Source organism: Tasmannia lanceolata, unplaced genomic scaffold, assembly GCF_043159265.1.
Source record: "Tasmannia lanceolata isolate RefF3 unplaced genomic scaffold, GAP_Taslan_0.1 ptg000008l, whole genome shotgun sequence".
In the NCBI taxonomy this organism is placed as follows: domain Eukaryota; kingdom Viridiplantae; phylum Streptophyta; class Magnoliopsida; order Canellales; family Winteraceae; genus Tasmannia; species Tasmannia lanceolata.
The window spans coordinates 2835419-2850430 of record NW_027518685.1 but is presented as its reverse complement, the minus strand read 5'-3'; the positions used below and the strand labels follow the sequence as shown (position 1 = coordinate 2850430).

Here is a 15012-nt window from a genome sequence, read left to right as displayed (position 1 = left end):
TTCCATAATGTGAATCCCTCATTACCGGACAGTTAGAATCATCCTATGGAAATGATTTTTGGGGCACAACCTATTTACGTTGTGGCCCATCAAATGGGCGGTTTGGGTCATCCTTTGGTGTTAGCTGTAGAGTCCATTTTGAAAAATACAGGGTGAATTCATCCTAGAAGGGACGGGGGGGGGGGGGGGGGGGGGGGGGGGATTTATCACTGGGGGGGTATTTATCACTGGGGGGGGGGGGGGGGGGGATTTATCACTGCCCTTTTCTTAATACGCTTCAAACAACTTCATAAATATGTTTGAGGAGCATTTATTTCACCTAATAATTCTCAACTTTGATCTTCATAACTATAATACATCAAAACATGAAAATTGGCCGAATAAAATTGGGCAAATTTTTTGTAGGAAAAAAAATATAAATGTTTTTTTACATTTAAAGTATTTGAATTGAAATTTGTGTGAATTTAATTTTTTACTACATATTAATTTGTTTATTATTTATAACAACTATTTTTTGCCCCCCTGGAGAAAATTCCCGGCTCCGCCCCTGGCGCCAATGTATGGAATTACCTTCATTTTTTTATTTATTATGCTTATTCAAAAGCCACTGATTTTGGTTCAAACATGTTTTGATAATCCTCGCGAACTCACCTTGTCTTATAAGTTTTAACCAGCTGTCAAAGCTGTTGATAGCAATACATCTAGAAAATTTTAGTTTTATCAATAAATTTAGTTATTTAAAAAAAGAAAAAGAAAAAGTAATAGCCTTTTACAGATGGTTAGACTTATAAGACAAGGTGGGTTGTGCTGATTATCCAAACGTGTTCACCAAGATATCAATTGTATTAAAATACTGAGAATGAAATATTGTGTGTTTTCACTGCAATGTTCCAGTTCGGCGGCCTTTCAACCCCAATATTTGAGAATGAAATATTGTGTGTTTTCACTGCAATGTTCCCGTTCGGCGGCCTTTCAACCCCAATATTTGAGAATGAAATATTGTGTGTTTTCACTGCAATGTTCCAGTTCGGCGGCCTTTCAACCCCAATATTGCAAAAATACAACGTATTGCTTCTTTTCCATGTTTGATTTTCTAGAAAGGAGGTGGATAATATCACACCACAGAGCCTTTTTCATCTTCTCAACAGCTGCATGGAGACATTTCAACTCTATTATAGTCCATACTGCAATTGTATTAAAGTCAGTTTGGAAGACATTTCAACTCTATTTACTCTATACAATTTTGATAAAGACAGTTTGGAACGTATGTGGAGGCTTCGGACAAAAATGAGAAGAATTTCTAGTTTATTATCCTTTACTAATCTGGCATAGCCCAGATGAAAAGCTGAGAAACAGAAAGGACCTTTTTTTAGTTCTTTTAGACAGGCATCTTCCTCTTCCTTTTCTTCCCCAGTTTACACCAAAAGAACCTTCTTTGAGTAATGGGGATAAACTGCACAAGAAAACTAAGAGCTTTTTCTGCTTCTGTCCTCTTTCTTTACTTACTTAAAATGCAATTCGGGACTGCGATCGACATCATAACACCCACCCAATCACTCACAGATGGGAAGAACATAGTATCTGCCAGAGAGCGCTTCACGTTGGGCTTCTTCAGTCCTAGTAATTCCAGTCATCGCTATGTTGGAATATGGTACACCATGATCCCTGAGACTGTTGTATGGATCGCCAACAGAGAAAACCCTGTTATAGATTTTTCAGGAGTTCTAATGATAAATGACAAAGGAAACCTTGTTGTCCTGGATGGAAAGGCAAACATTCTTTGGTCAACCAATGCTTCAACTGCCACAAGTAATTCGAGTGCTAAGCTCCGTGACACTGGTAATCTTGTACTGGGACAAGGAAATTTCGATATTAATAGTGGAGGTGTGTTTTGGGAGAGTTTTGACCATCCAACAAATGTGTTGCTGCCAGGCATGAAGCTCCCCTCGAATCCAAGGAACAGTGAGAATCAGCTGCCGTGGTCATGGAAAAGTACTTCTGATCCTTCGGCAGGAAATTTTTCTGTCGGCATCGTTGACGGTAAGAAGCTTCCTCAGTTAGTTATCTATAATTGGACCAATCGATACTGGCGAACAGGGCCTTGGAATGGTCTCAAGTTTATAGGGGTACCTGACATGGTCTCATTTTACCTCAACGGATTCAAATTAGACACAGATAGGGAAGGATGGGCAGAAATTTCTTATGCTTCTTCCAATGAATCTTTAATTTCGTTCTTTCTTTTGGATTCATTGGGTAAATTGCAACAATTGACTTGGGATGAAGAGAAGAAGGAATTGTTCACTGATTGGTCAGCACCTGATAACAAGTGCGATATTTACGGAATTTGTGGACCTTTTGGAAGCTGTAATCCGCGTAATTCAGCAGTTTGTAGATGTTTGAGAGGGTTCGAGCCCAAGTTCAATGAAGAATGGGAGAAGGGGAATTGGTCAACTGGTTGTCTGAGGAGAAGTCAGCTGAAATGCGAGAGATATGGCACTAGCAGTATTGAGGGAAAAGGAGATTGGTTTTTGAAGTTGGGTAGTATTAAGTTACCAGATTTTTTAGATTGGTTGGATGCTGAGGATGCAACGCTCTGTGAAGAGAAATGCGTGAAGAACTGTTCTTGTGTAGCTTATGCATATGATAATACCATGGGTTGTTTGTTTTGGAGCAGAGATTTGATAGATATTCAAGAGTTCCGTTCAGGGGGGATGGATATGTACATCCGTCTAGCAGATTCCGAACATGGTAAGATTGATGTTTATTTCTTTATTATGTCTTTCACTAGATAAAAATAAAACATTTGCAGGCCCACTAAGCTTTCATTAATTTTATTTTTTTCTTCTTTGAACTGGGTAACCAAGCTTTTATTGATGAAAAAAAGTTGAAATAACAATATATTGAGCAGCAATTTAATGAGAAAACAGGGAGCTTCCTCTAAAATAGCCAGAATGAAACGAAAATAAGGAGACCACCATAGTCTAGAATTAACCGTAAATTCCAGTTTTCTGTTTCTAACATTACTGAGCTAAGAAATTTTAAGTTGAATACAGTAGTCTAGAATACTCTAGAAAGTAAACGTCTATGGTTGATTATCAATAAATAGACTTAGGTGCCTGATTTTGAATTCTGCAAATTGATAAGTTTTTGTTATACAAGTGTATTGTTTTCAAAAATGTTTCAGTTATCCTGGTTTTGGGCTTCCTCCATGCTCCCTATGGGACCCATGCTTTCAATATGTTTTTCCTTCATTTTTCTCATGTAAGTTACATACTGCAACATCTATATACTGTGGTTAAGATAAGTTCTGTTTGTTTATTGATAAAATCATTGGTACGCAAGTGAATGTGAATGGATCATAGACTCGTAGGTCTGAATTGTGTTTTTTTTTTTTAATGTTGCAGATAAAAGGAGAGATGTAAAGCTTATCATAATACCAACTGTCATTATCGGAACAATTACCGTTGGTGTCTGTGTGTACTTCTTTTGGAGTTGTATTGTAAAACACACAGGTAAAACTAAGACAATTTGCCTATGCAAATTATATAATATATCATTAAACATTAAACCTCAATATGCGTATGCAAATTAGATTAATATTATTTATCATATAACGTTGATCCACTCTGTACTTCTTACTTTACAGACTCTGGAAAGAAAAAAGACAAGAAAGACGGCCAAAAAGTATTATTATTTGACATTGGTGTGAGGATGGAGGGAGCCAACAACTCTTCATATTCAGATACAGAGAGAAAGGGTATGAAGCAAGAAACAAGCCTGGAACTTCCATTGTTCGATTTTGGAAGACTAGTAACTTCAACAAACAACTTTTCTGATGCAAATAAGCTCGGACAAGGGGGATTTGGTCCTGTTTACAAGGTTTCCCTCTCTTTCTCTCAGGAATAGAAAATAAAAACTGTGGATTATGTAGTGATCTTTCTGAGACCACATAATTAGTGTGAATTAGATAATCATTTTCCTATTAATTGATTGCATCCAGGGCAAACTAACTGGTGGAAAGGAAATAGCCGTAAAAAGACTTTCAAAAAGCTCTGGGCAAGGCTTAGAGGAGTTTAAGAATGAGGTTGTGCTGATTTCAAAACTCCAACACCGGAATCTTGTTAAGCTCCTTGGCTACTGCATTGAAGGAGAAGAAAAGATGTTGGTCTATGAGTACATGCCTAACAAAAGCTTGGATGTTTTTCTCTTCGGTTAGATCTCTCTCTCTCTCTCTCTCTCTCTCTCTCTTCAATACAGAACAGTACGAAACTTACTTAAATGAAGATTCTTCCATAAATTACCAAAATTGGAGGATCCTTCAAGCTTAGATGATTCCTTAACCTCCACATCCGTTTTTTGTTAGTAGTATAAGTCTGTTGATTAGACATACATTGTTAACACAAATACGTTTTTTTTTTTTACAAGCATAATCCCAACTGCATGTCATATACATGGTTTGCCAAACTTATATCTCCTCATTTACCTCAAAAGACTAATTGATTTACATGGTATGATTTGTATTCGGGTCAGATCCAACTAAACAAGCACTAATCGAATGGCCTAAACGGTTTCACATTGTCGAGGGAATCGCTCGTGGACTTCTTTATCTGCATCGCGATTCCAGATTGAGGATTATTCACCGAGATTTAAAGGCAAGTAACATATTGCTTGATGGAGAACTAAACCCCAAAATTTCAGACTTCGGCTTGGCAAGGATATTCGGTGGAAATCAAATTCAAGCAGATACTAGAAGGGTTGTTGGGACATAGTAAGTACTAGTGGCTCGCGTAAAATAAAGGTTCTTATTCTCTTGTTTCAATTCAGTGCCTTCGTTTATACTATTTCTGAGTTCATGATCTGAAAATTTAAAAACAATGATGTGCAGTGGCTATATGTCCCCAGAGTATGCTATGGAAGGGAGGTTTTCAGAGAAATCGGATGTCTTCAGCTTTGGGGTTTTGCTATTAGAGATTGTCAGCGGGAAGAAGAACACAAGTTTTTACTATCAAGAGCTCACTCTAAATCTCTTGAGTTACGTAAGTACATATCAATCATTTTCTCTTTATATGTTTAAAAGCTCCGTTTATCTCCAGCAATAGAGTTCAAATCTTCGAATTTCCATGTATATGAAATTGAGATTGTTTCAGGCATGGAAATTGTGGAATGAAGAGAAGCTGTTAGAGTTGATTGATCCAGAACTGGGTGACTCATTCTCCCAAGCAGAAGTTTTGAGATGCATCCAAGTAGGGCTGCTGTGTGTTCAAGAGTTCGCAGCAGATAGGCCAACCATGTCTTCCATAGTTTTCATGCTCAGTTGTGAGATTGTATCTCTTCCGACTCCAAAACAGCCTGCATTTACAGAGAAGAGAGCATCCGAGCTTGGTACTGAAATCTGGTCTGTTAATATTGTTTCTAATACTATGCTTCAAGGCCGATAGCATACCAAATAACAAATGCTTTTGTTTGAAATAAAGTTTAAAATAATGAGTTCCACCATTGTTAGGGATCAATGATACCATGATAAGTCTAAATCCTTCATCTCTGGGCCCACGGAATTGTATATAACATATGATAGCATTACTGTGTTTAGACATTTCTATTCATTTGCTCATACAAATTTAATGTAGATTGTGCTCATTTTTTTCTTAAGCTTCCATTTCCAAATTGTTGATTGATAGATGATTTCAGCTGATAACTGTGATTTTCAGCTCATATCATCTCTGCGATTGGGGTTACTAAATGAAGGATCCAGAAAAGCCAAGGCATCTAGGCAGTATTTTGTATATGCTGGTTTTTCCCACTCCGGGCCTTGGGCCTATCAAGAGGTACATGGGTTGGACACCCATGTAGCGCCCAACACACATACTTGGAGTGTAGGTGTATCCTATATTAGAAATCTTAAGCTACCAGAGATTTAAGAAGGTTCCCTGGGATTTTCATAGGTGCTCTCTCTGTTCTCCATCTTCTCCTACGATTGGGCTATCTTAGGGCTCCATCTAGACCTTGGGATATCAGAGCGTGGATATTAGTTATAGCCCATTTTGTGGAAAAACTTCACTGACGAGACAAGGTGATTTTGATTGGAGCGTGAGTCTCCTATCCCCTTATGCGGTTTTTTTTTTTGAGGGGGGGGGGGGGGGGGGGGGGGGGGATTTTTGCTTATTAGTCCCTGCATGGCAAAATAATTGCTTAATAGTACGTAAGAATAGCATATTATCCAATCAGTCCTACTTTTAGAAAATATTTGCTAAAGGTCCCTAAAACTCACCTACGTCAATTTTCTCCCTTAAAAACTTTAAAATGACAAATTTACTCCCAACCTATTTAAATCTTTGTAGCGTATTTTGATTTCCTTTCCAATATTTTAGGAAACAAATTAGGAAATAAGAGAAAATAGTACCTCATCCAATATTCTCGTAAAAAATCCTTCAACAAAAAAATCATTTTAGGAATTAAATAAATTTAAAATCCCTCTTAAAAAAATTTAATAGGGTTCTCAAACAAAACCATCCCAAGTTCAAATTTTCAACAGAAAATCAGATAACATTCAAATTTTCAATGTATCACTAACATTCCAGGGTGCCACTACCTTATCAATGTTCAAACATAGCTTGTCTTTTAATTTTAAGAGGATTGATAGGAAAACAGATAACTGTGCTGAAGAAAAGAACGAGATCATCTATTGTTACACGTGCTCATACACCAAAAAACGAGAAGCGTGTATCTCGAGAAATGCAAAAACATCCAAATCTATCGGTCATATTTACACCTTCTTTATTATCAACACAGGATCCCGTTTTAGAAATGTTTTCCTACTTTTAAATTGGTTTGTCAGAGATTTTTGGGAACTGTAGGAGCTCTTTAAATAGTGGTTTGTAAGGAATGATATAATGAAGGGCGCCCTTGCAAAAATCAGATTCAAGGGCGCCCCCTGGCTGATTTCTTGATGCGCCTAAAAAAGTTGGATGGCGCCTAAAAAAGTGGAAACCTTGTTGACTATTAAGAAATTAGCCAATAGAGGCACCCATGAATCTGATTTTTGCAAGGGCACCCTCCATTCTATCATTCCTCAAATTAATCACACATAATTCCCCTCTTAAAACATAGAATGAAAAAAATTTCCTTAGAAATTATTTTCCATTTGAAATATTTTCTTGCAATCCAACCAAGATAGGAATTACCTGGAAAAGTTTGAAATGAAAAATATTCCTAAAGTTTTTACTTAATTTATTCATGAAGAAAAGATAACTGAAACCAACCCTATTTAATTTTTTTAAGAGGGATTTTAAATTTATTTAATTCTTTAAATGATTTTTTTTAAGTATTTTTTAGGAGAATATTGGAAGAGATACTATTTTCACTTATTTACTAATTTGTTTCCGATAATATTGGAAGGGAAATCAAAATAAGCTAAAAAGGATTAAAGGGGCTGGGAGGTAAATTTGCCATTTTAAAGTTTTCAACGGAGAAAATTGAGGTAGGTGAGTTTTAGGGACCTTTTAGCAAATATTTTCTAAAAGTAAGACTGCTTGGATAATATGCTTTTCTTAGGGACTATTAAGCAATTATTTTGCCATGTAGGGACTCATTAGCAAAAATCCCCTTTTTATTTGTGTAAATCGCGTAATCTTGGGCTCATTAGTAGGTAATCGAAAACCTTTCTAATGATACTAAAATCAAGGCAAACGAATAAGATTTTATACTTAAATTGTAGGCTACAGATAAGATGACCAAAATAAGACTTAAAGAACAAGTCAAATCTCCTTATTCCCTTATGCTGTTTTTTTTTTGTGCAAATCACGTAATCTTGGGCTCATCAGGTAGGTAATCAGAAACCTTTCTAATGATATCAAAATCAAGACAAACGAATAACATTTTATACTTAAATTGTAGGCTACAAATAAGATGACCAAAATAAGACTTAAAGAACAAGCGACTTATCCTTCTTCTTTTTTGAAATAGCCACAAGCGACTTATCCTTCTTCTTTTTTGAAATAGCCACAAGCGACTTATCCTTCTTCTTTTTTGAAATAGCCACAAGCGACTTATCCTACGCGTTGTAGTCAGTGACGAACAACACATTCTTGGTGATTTTCGCCTACATCAGAGAGAAGAGTGTGACATAAGACTCATGGTAAAATGTCCAAAGGAAAATTTACTTCTCACTTCTTCTCATCTTCGCCAACAAGTGGGCTATCTTCCATCCCAATGAAATTAACGACCGGTGAAGAAGAGCACTCCTAACAAAAGAAAACAAAACTTCTTTATCAATAAGAAACAGAATCCCCTAAGGTTCAGGAGCTAAGGAAAGCCAGAGAACAAGGAAGTATAGCCATAAGATGATAGACCTCCTGGATCAATAAGCATGGCTTCGCCTGAGTGTGATGATGGGGTCCTGATCTATGGATCACGTGTCTCCCAAGCCCTACTAAGTGCACAAATCCCGCTCGTGTATTTACTTTACTCTTGCTTGTTTTGAGTTTGTATTCAAGGGTACCACGACCCTAGGGAGAGAGAGAGCTTTCAAAGCAAATTCGGAGAGAAAACACTAATCTATACCATTGCAAGATAGAAATAGAAGGAAATGAGGTGGCCACCTAGCCTGACAAGAAAACAAGTGGGAAACTATGTCATTTCCCCTTCTCAAAAAAATTACGAGATAAGGTAACTGAAAGGCTGGAGTTTTACATAGCAGCGAAAAATTACACTACTAAATAGAGTTGAAATGTCTTCCAAACTGACTTTAATACAATTGTAGTATGGACTATAATAGAGTTGAAATGTCTCCATGCAGCTGTTGAGAAGATGAAAAAGGCTCTGTGGTGTGATATTATCCACCTCCTTTCTAGAAAATCAAACATGGAAAAGAAGCAATACTTTAGGCAGTGTTTCAAAACTCGCTGACTCGGCTCGGAACTCGGCCGAGTCGACTCGGAATAGCGGCAGCCTCATTTTGGAGTCACAGACTCGGCGAGTCCGGGCCGAGTGAGCCGAGTCTGGCAGGCGTAACAAGCTTTTTTCCCCATATTTAAGGATTAAAATGGATAAAAAGCAAGATCTCTTCAACTACCAAATACCTATAAATTTGGGTTGAGTTGTGGTTCTTTTACATCGCCATGAAAAGCTCGAACGCCTTTGGTTGCTCGCAGAAAGCCCTTCTGCAGCTGGATGCATCGCAGAAAATCCGTCGGCCAAGAAAAACCTCTTCTTATTTACCCAAAAGTAACTGAGTGTTGGTGATGGAAGATAATATATTTGCGCTTCTTTTACTTGGGACAGCACCCAGTAGTGTAAAAGAGTAGTCAAAGATATACAAGGGGTTGTCCCAAGTAAAAACAAGGAGTGAAGATATCACTTCCCTGTTTCCTTCCTCTATACGCTATTTATTCCTCAATAAATGTGATGTGATCCTTGTCTTCCTCTGTAAACCTCAAACCTCAGTAGAGTAGGAAGAATAGGGTGAGCACACTTGGCATGTTTTGTCTCATCATATCCCTTACCTGCTATTTTTAACATCTATTAAATATTAAATAATGGGATGTGTGTATTTGTCCCCTTTTCTTTCCTGAGCCAGCCACTTTTAGAGTATTTATGACTATCCTTTTACACTACAAGGAGGTGGCCCGGAGAACGAAAAGGGGAGAATATATCATTTCCCTAAGTTTTTTATTAATTGTTTATTATTTTTGGCTTATCATATTTACAGCACAAGCTCACACATAATATTTTGTGGTTCAATGTACATCATTTCCAACATATATTTTTCACCGTCTATGTTCATTGATAGAGGTAGGAAAGTGATATACTGGCCTCCTTTTCTTCCTTGTGACAGCCACCTCTAGTGCATTTATGATTACTCTTTTACACTACAAGGGGGTGGCTTTATAAAAATTAAGACTCATCTAACTTAGCCGCGTCAACCGCGTTCTTACCCGCGTCCGCACCGAGTAGACAAGGATTTTCTTCATCATCCGCATTTTTAAACACTCCTATTTACTCTATACAATTTTGATAAAGACAGTTTGGAACGTATGCGGAGGCTTCGGACAAAAATGAGAAGAATTTCTAGTTTATTATCCTTTACTAATCTGGCATAGCCCAGATTAAAAGCTGAGAAACAGGAAGGACCTTTTTTTTAATCTTTTAGACAGGCATCTTCCTCTTCCTTTTTCTTCCCCAGTTTACACCAAAAGAACCTTCTTTGAGTAATGGGGATAAACTGCACAAGAAAACTAAGAGCTTTTCCTGCTTCTGTCCTCTTTCTTTACCTACTTAAAATGCAATTCGGGACTGCGATCGACATCATAACACCCACCCAATCACTCACAGATGGGAAGAACATAGTATCTGCCAGGGAGCGCTTCACGTTGGGCTTCTTCAGTCCTAGTAATTCCAGTCATCGCTATGTTGGAATATGGTACACCATGATCCCTGAGACTGTCGTATGGATCGCCAACAGAGAAAACCCTGTTATAGACTTTTCAGGAGTTCTAATGATAAATGACAAAGGAAACCTTGTTGTCCTGGATGGAAAGGCAAACATTCTTTGGTCAACAAATGCTTCAACTGCCACAAGTAATCCGAGTGCTAAGCTCCGTGACACTGGTAATCTTGTACTGGGACAAGGAAATTTCGATATTAATGGTGGAGGTGTGTTTTGGGAGAGTTTTGACCATCCAACAAATGTGATGCTGCCAGGCATGAAGCTCCGCTCGAATCCAAGGAACAATGAGAACCAGATGCCGTGGTCATGGAAAAGTTCTTCTGATCCTTCGGTAGGAAATTTTTCTGTCGGCATCGTTGACGGTAAGAAGCTTCCTCAGTTAGTTATCTATAATTGGTCCAATCGATACTGGCGAACAGGGCCTTGGAATGGTCTCAAGTTTATAGGGGTACCTGACATGGTCTCATTTTACCTCAACGGATTCAAATCAGATCCAGATAGTGAAGGATGGGCAGCAATTTCTTATGGTTCTTCCAATGAATCTTTAATTTCGTTCTTTGATTTGGATTCATTGGGGAAATTGCAACAATTGACCTGGGATGAAGAGAAGAAGGAATTGTTCACTGATTGGTCAGCAGCTGATAACAAGTGCGATGTTTACGGAATTTGTGGACCTTTTGGAAGCTGTAATCCGCGTAATTCAGCAATTTGTAGATGTATGAGAGGGTTCGAGCCCAAGTTCAATGAAGAATGGGAGAAGGGGAATTGGTCAACTGGTTGTCTGAGGAGAAATCAGCTGAATTGCGAGAGAAATGGCACTAGCAGTATTGAGGGAAAAGGAGATTGGTTTTTGAAGTTGGGTAGTATTAAGTTACCAGATTTTTTAGATTGGTCGGATGCTAAGGATGCAACGCTCTGTGAAGAGAAATGCGTGAAGAACTGTTCTTGTGTAGCTTATGCATATGTTAATATCCTGGGTTGTTCGTTATGGAGCAGAGATTTGATAGATATTCAAGAGTTCAGTTCCGGGGGGATGGATATGTACATCCGTCTAGCAGATTCCGAACATGGTAAGATTGATGTTTATTTCTTTATTATGTCTTTCACTAGATAAAAATAAAACATTTGCAGGCCCACTAAGCTTTCATTAATTTTATTTTTTTCTTCTTTGAACTGGGTAACCAAGCTTTTATTGATGAAAAAAAGTTGAAATAACAATATATTGAGCAGCAATTTTATGAGAAAACAAAGAGCTTCCTCTAAAATAGCCAGAATGAAACGAAAATAAGGAGACCACCATAGTCTAGAATTAACCGTAAATTCCAGTTTTCTGTTTCTAACATTACTGAGCTAAGAAATTTTAAGTTGAATACAGTAGTCTAGAATACTCTAGAAAGTAAACGTCTATGGTTGATTATCAATAAATAGACTTAGGTGCCTGATTTTGAATTCTGCAAATTGATAAGTTTTTGTTATACAAGTGTATTGTTTTCAAAAATGTTTCAGTTATCCTGGTTTTGGGCTTCCTCCATGCTCCCTATGGGACCCATGCTTTCAATATGTTTTTCCTTCATTTTTCTCATGTAAGTTACATACTGCAACATCTATATACTGTGGTTAAGATAAGTTCTGTTTGTTTATTGATAAAATCATTGGTATGCAAGTGAATGTGAATGGGTCATAGACTCGTAGGTCTGAATTGTTTTTTTTTTTTTTAATGTTGCAGATAAAAGGAGAGATGTAAAGCTTATCATAATACCAACTGTCATTATCGGAACAATTACCGTTGGTGTCTGTGTGTACTTCTTTTGGAGTTGTATTGTAAAACACAGAGGTAAAACTAAGACAATTTGCCTATGCAAATTATATAATATATCATTAAACATTAAACCTCAATATGCGTATGCAAATTAGATTAATATTATTTATCATATAACGTTGATCCATTCTGTACTTCTTACTTTACAGACTCTGGAAAGAAAAAAGACAAGAAAGACGGCCAAAAAGTATTATTATTTGACATTGGTGTGAGGATGGAGGGAGCCAACAACTCTTCATATTCAGATACAGAGAGAAAGGGTATGAAGCAAGAAACAAGCCTGGAACTTCCATTGTTCGATTTTGGAAGACTAGTAACTTCAACAAACAACTTTTCTGATGCAAATAAGCTCGGACAAGGGGGATTTGGTCCTGTTTACAAGGTTTCCCTCTCTTTCTCTCAGGAATAGAAAATAAAAACTGTGGATTATGTAGTGATCTTTCTGAGACCACATAATTAGTGTGAATTAGATAATCATTTTCCTATTAATTGATTGCATCCAGGGCAAACTAACTGGTGGAAAGGAAATAGCCGTAAAAAGACTTTCAAAAAGCTCTGGGCAAGGCTTAGAGGAGTTTAAGAATGAGGTTGTGCTGATTTCAAAACTCCAACACCGGAATCTTGTTAAGCTCCTTGGCTACTGCATTGAAGGAGAAGAAAAGATGTTGGTCTATGAGTACATGCCTAACAAAAGCTTGGATGTTTTTCTCTTCGGTTAGATCTCTCTCTCTCTCTCTCTCTCTCTCTCTCTCTCTCTCTCTCTCTCTCTCTCTCTCTCTCTCTCTCTCTCTCTCTCTCTCCAATACAGAACAGTACGAAACTTACTTAAATGAAGATTCTTCCATAAATTACCAAAATTGGAGGATCCTTCAAGCTTAGATGATTCCTTAACCTCCACATCTGTTTTTTGTTAGTAGTATAAGTCTGTTGATTAGACATACATTGTTAACACAAATACGTTTTTTTTTTTACAAGCGTAATCCCAACTGCATGTCAAATAGATGGTTTGCCAAACTTATATCTCCTCATTTACCTCAAAAGACTAATTGATTTACATGGTATAATTTTGTATTCGGGTCAGATCCAACTAAACAAGCACTACTCGAATGGCCTAAACGGTTTCACATTGTCGAGGGAATCGCTCGTGGACTTCTTTATCTGCATCGGGATTCCAGATTGAGGATTATTCACCGAGATTTAAAGGCAAGTAACATATTGCTTGATGGAGAACTAAACCCCAAAATTTCAGACTTCGGCTTGGCAAGGATATTCGGTGGAAATCAAATTCAAGCAGATACTAGAAGGGTTGTTGGGACATAGTAAGTACTAGTGGCTCGCGTAAAATAAAGGTTCTTATTCTCTTGTTTCAATTCAGTGCCTTCGTTTATACTATTTCTGAGTTCATGATCTGAAAATTTAAAAACAATGATGTGCAGTGGCTATATGTCCCCAGAGTATGCTATGGAAGGGAGGTTTTCAGAGAAATCGGATGTCTTCAGCTTTGGGGTTTTGCTATTAGAGATTGTCAGCGGGAAGAAGAACACAAGTTTTTACCATCACGAGCTCACTCTAAATCTCTTGAGTTACGTAAGTACATATCAATCATTTTCTCTTTATATGTTTAAAAGCTCCATTTATCTCCAGCAATAGAGTTCAAATCTTCGAATTTCCATGTATATGAAATTGAGATTGTTTCAGGCATGGAAATTGTGGAATGAAGAGAAACTGATAGAGTTGATTGATCCAGAACTGGGTGACTCATTCTCCCTCGCAGAAGTTTTGAGATGCATCCAAGTAGGGCTGCTGTGTGTTCAAGAGTTCGCAGCAGATAGGCCAACCATGTCTTCCGTAGTTTTCATGCTCAGTTGTGAGATTGCATCTCTTCCGACTCCAAAACAGCCTGCATTTACAGAGAAGAGAGCATCCGAGCTCGGTACTGAAATCTGGTCTGTAAATAATGTTTCTATTACTTTGCCTCAAGGCCGATAGCATACACAGCTCATCTGTTCCAAATAACAAATGCTTTTGTTTGAAATAAAGTTTAAAATAATGAGTTCCACCATTGTTAGGGATCAATGATACCATGATAAGTCTAAATCCTTCATCTCTGGGCCCACGGAATTGTATATAACATATGATAGCCTTACTGTGTTTAGACATTTCTATTCATTTGCTCATACAAATTTAATGTAGATTGTGCTCATTTTTTTCTTAAGCTTCCATTTCCAAATTGTTGATTGATAGATGATTTCAGCTGATAACTGTGATTTTCAGCTCATTTCATCTCTCCGTTTGGGCTTACTAAATGAAGGATCCAGAAAAAGCCAAGGTATCTAGGCAGTATTTTGTATATGTTGGTTTTTCCCACTCCGGGCCTTGGGCCTATCAAAAGGTACATGGGTTGTACACCGATGTAGCGCCCAACACACATACTTATAGGAGTGTAGGTGTATCCTATATTAGAAATCCTAAGCTACCAGAGGGTTCCCTGGGATTTTCATAGGTGCTCTCTCTGTTCTCCATCTTTCTCCTACGATTGGGCTATCTTAGGGCTCCATCTAGACCTTGGGATATCAGAGCGTGGATATTAGTTATAGCCCATTTTGTGGAAAAACTTCACTGACGAGACGAGGTGATTTTGCTTGGAGCATGAGTCTCCTTATCCCCTTAAGCTGTTTTTTTTTGGGGGGGATTTTGCTGATTAGTCCCGACATGGCAAAATAATTGCTTAATATAGTCCATAAGAATA

General features: G+C 37.6%; 1 protein-coding gene across 1 annotated transcript; it reads left to right on the top strand.

Moving 5' to 3' along the window:
• The first annotated feature begins 1325 nt into the window (after window positions 1-1325).
• LOC143885627 (uncharacterized) lies at window positions 1326-14252 on the top strand. The gene is made up of 15 exons (XM_077389820.1): window positions 1326-2748; window positions 3405-3512; window positions 3647-3879; window positions 4001-4211; window positions 4531-4768; window positions 4886-5036; window positions 5148-5437; window positions 9707-9789; window positions 10207-11514; window positions 12171-12278; window positions 12413-12645; window positions 12767-12977; window positions 13345-13582; window positions 13700-13850; window positions 13962-14252. The coding sequence occupies exons 1-15, from the start codon at window positions 1443-1445 to the stop codon at window positions 14250-14252; spliced, it is 5160 nt and encodes a 1719-aa protein (XP_077245935.1). The 5' UTR covers window positions 1326-1442.
• Window positions 14253-15012: the final 760 nt, after the last annotated feature.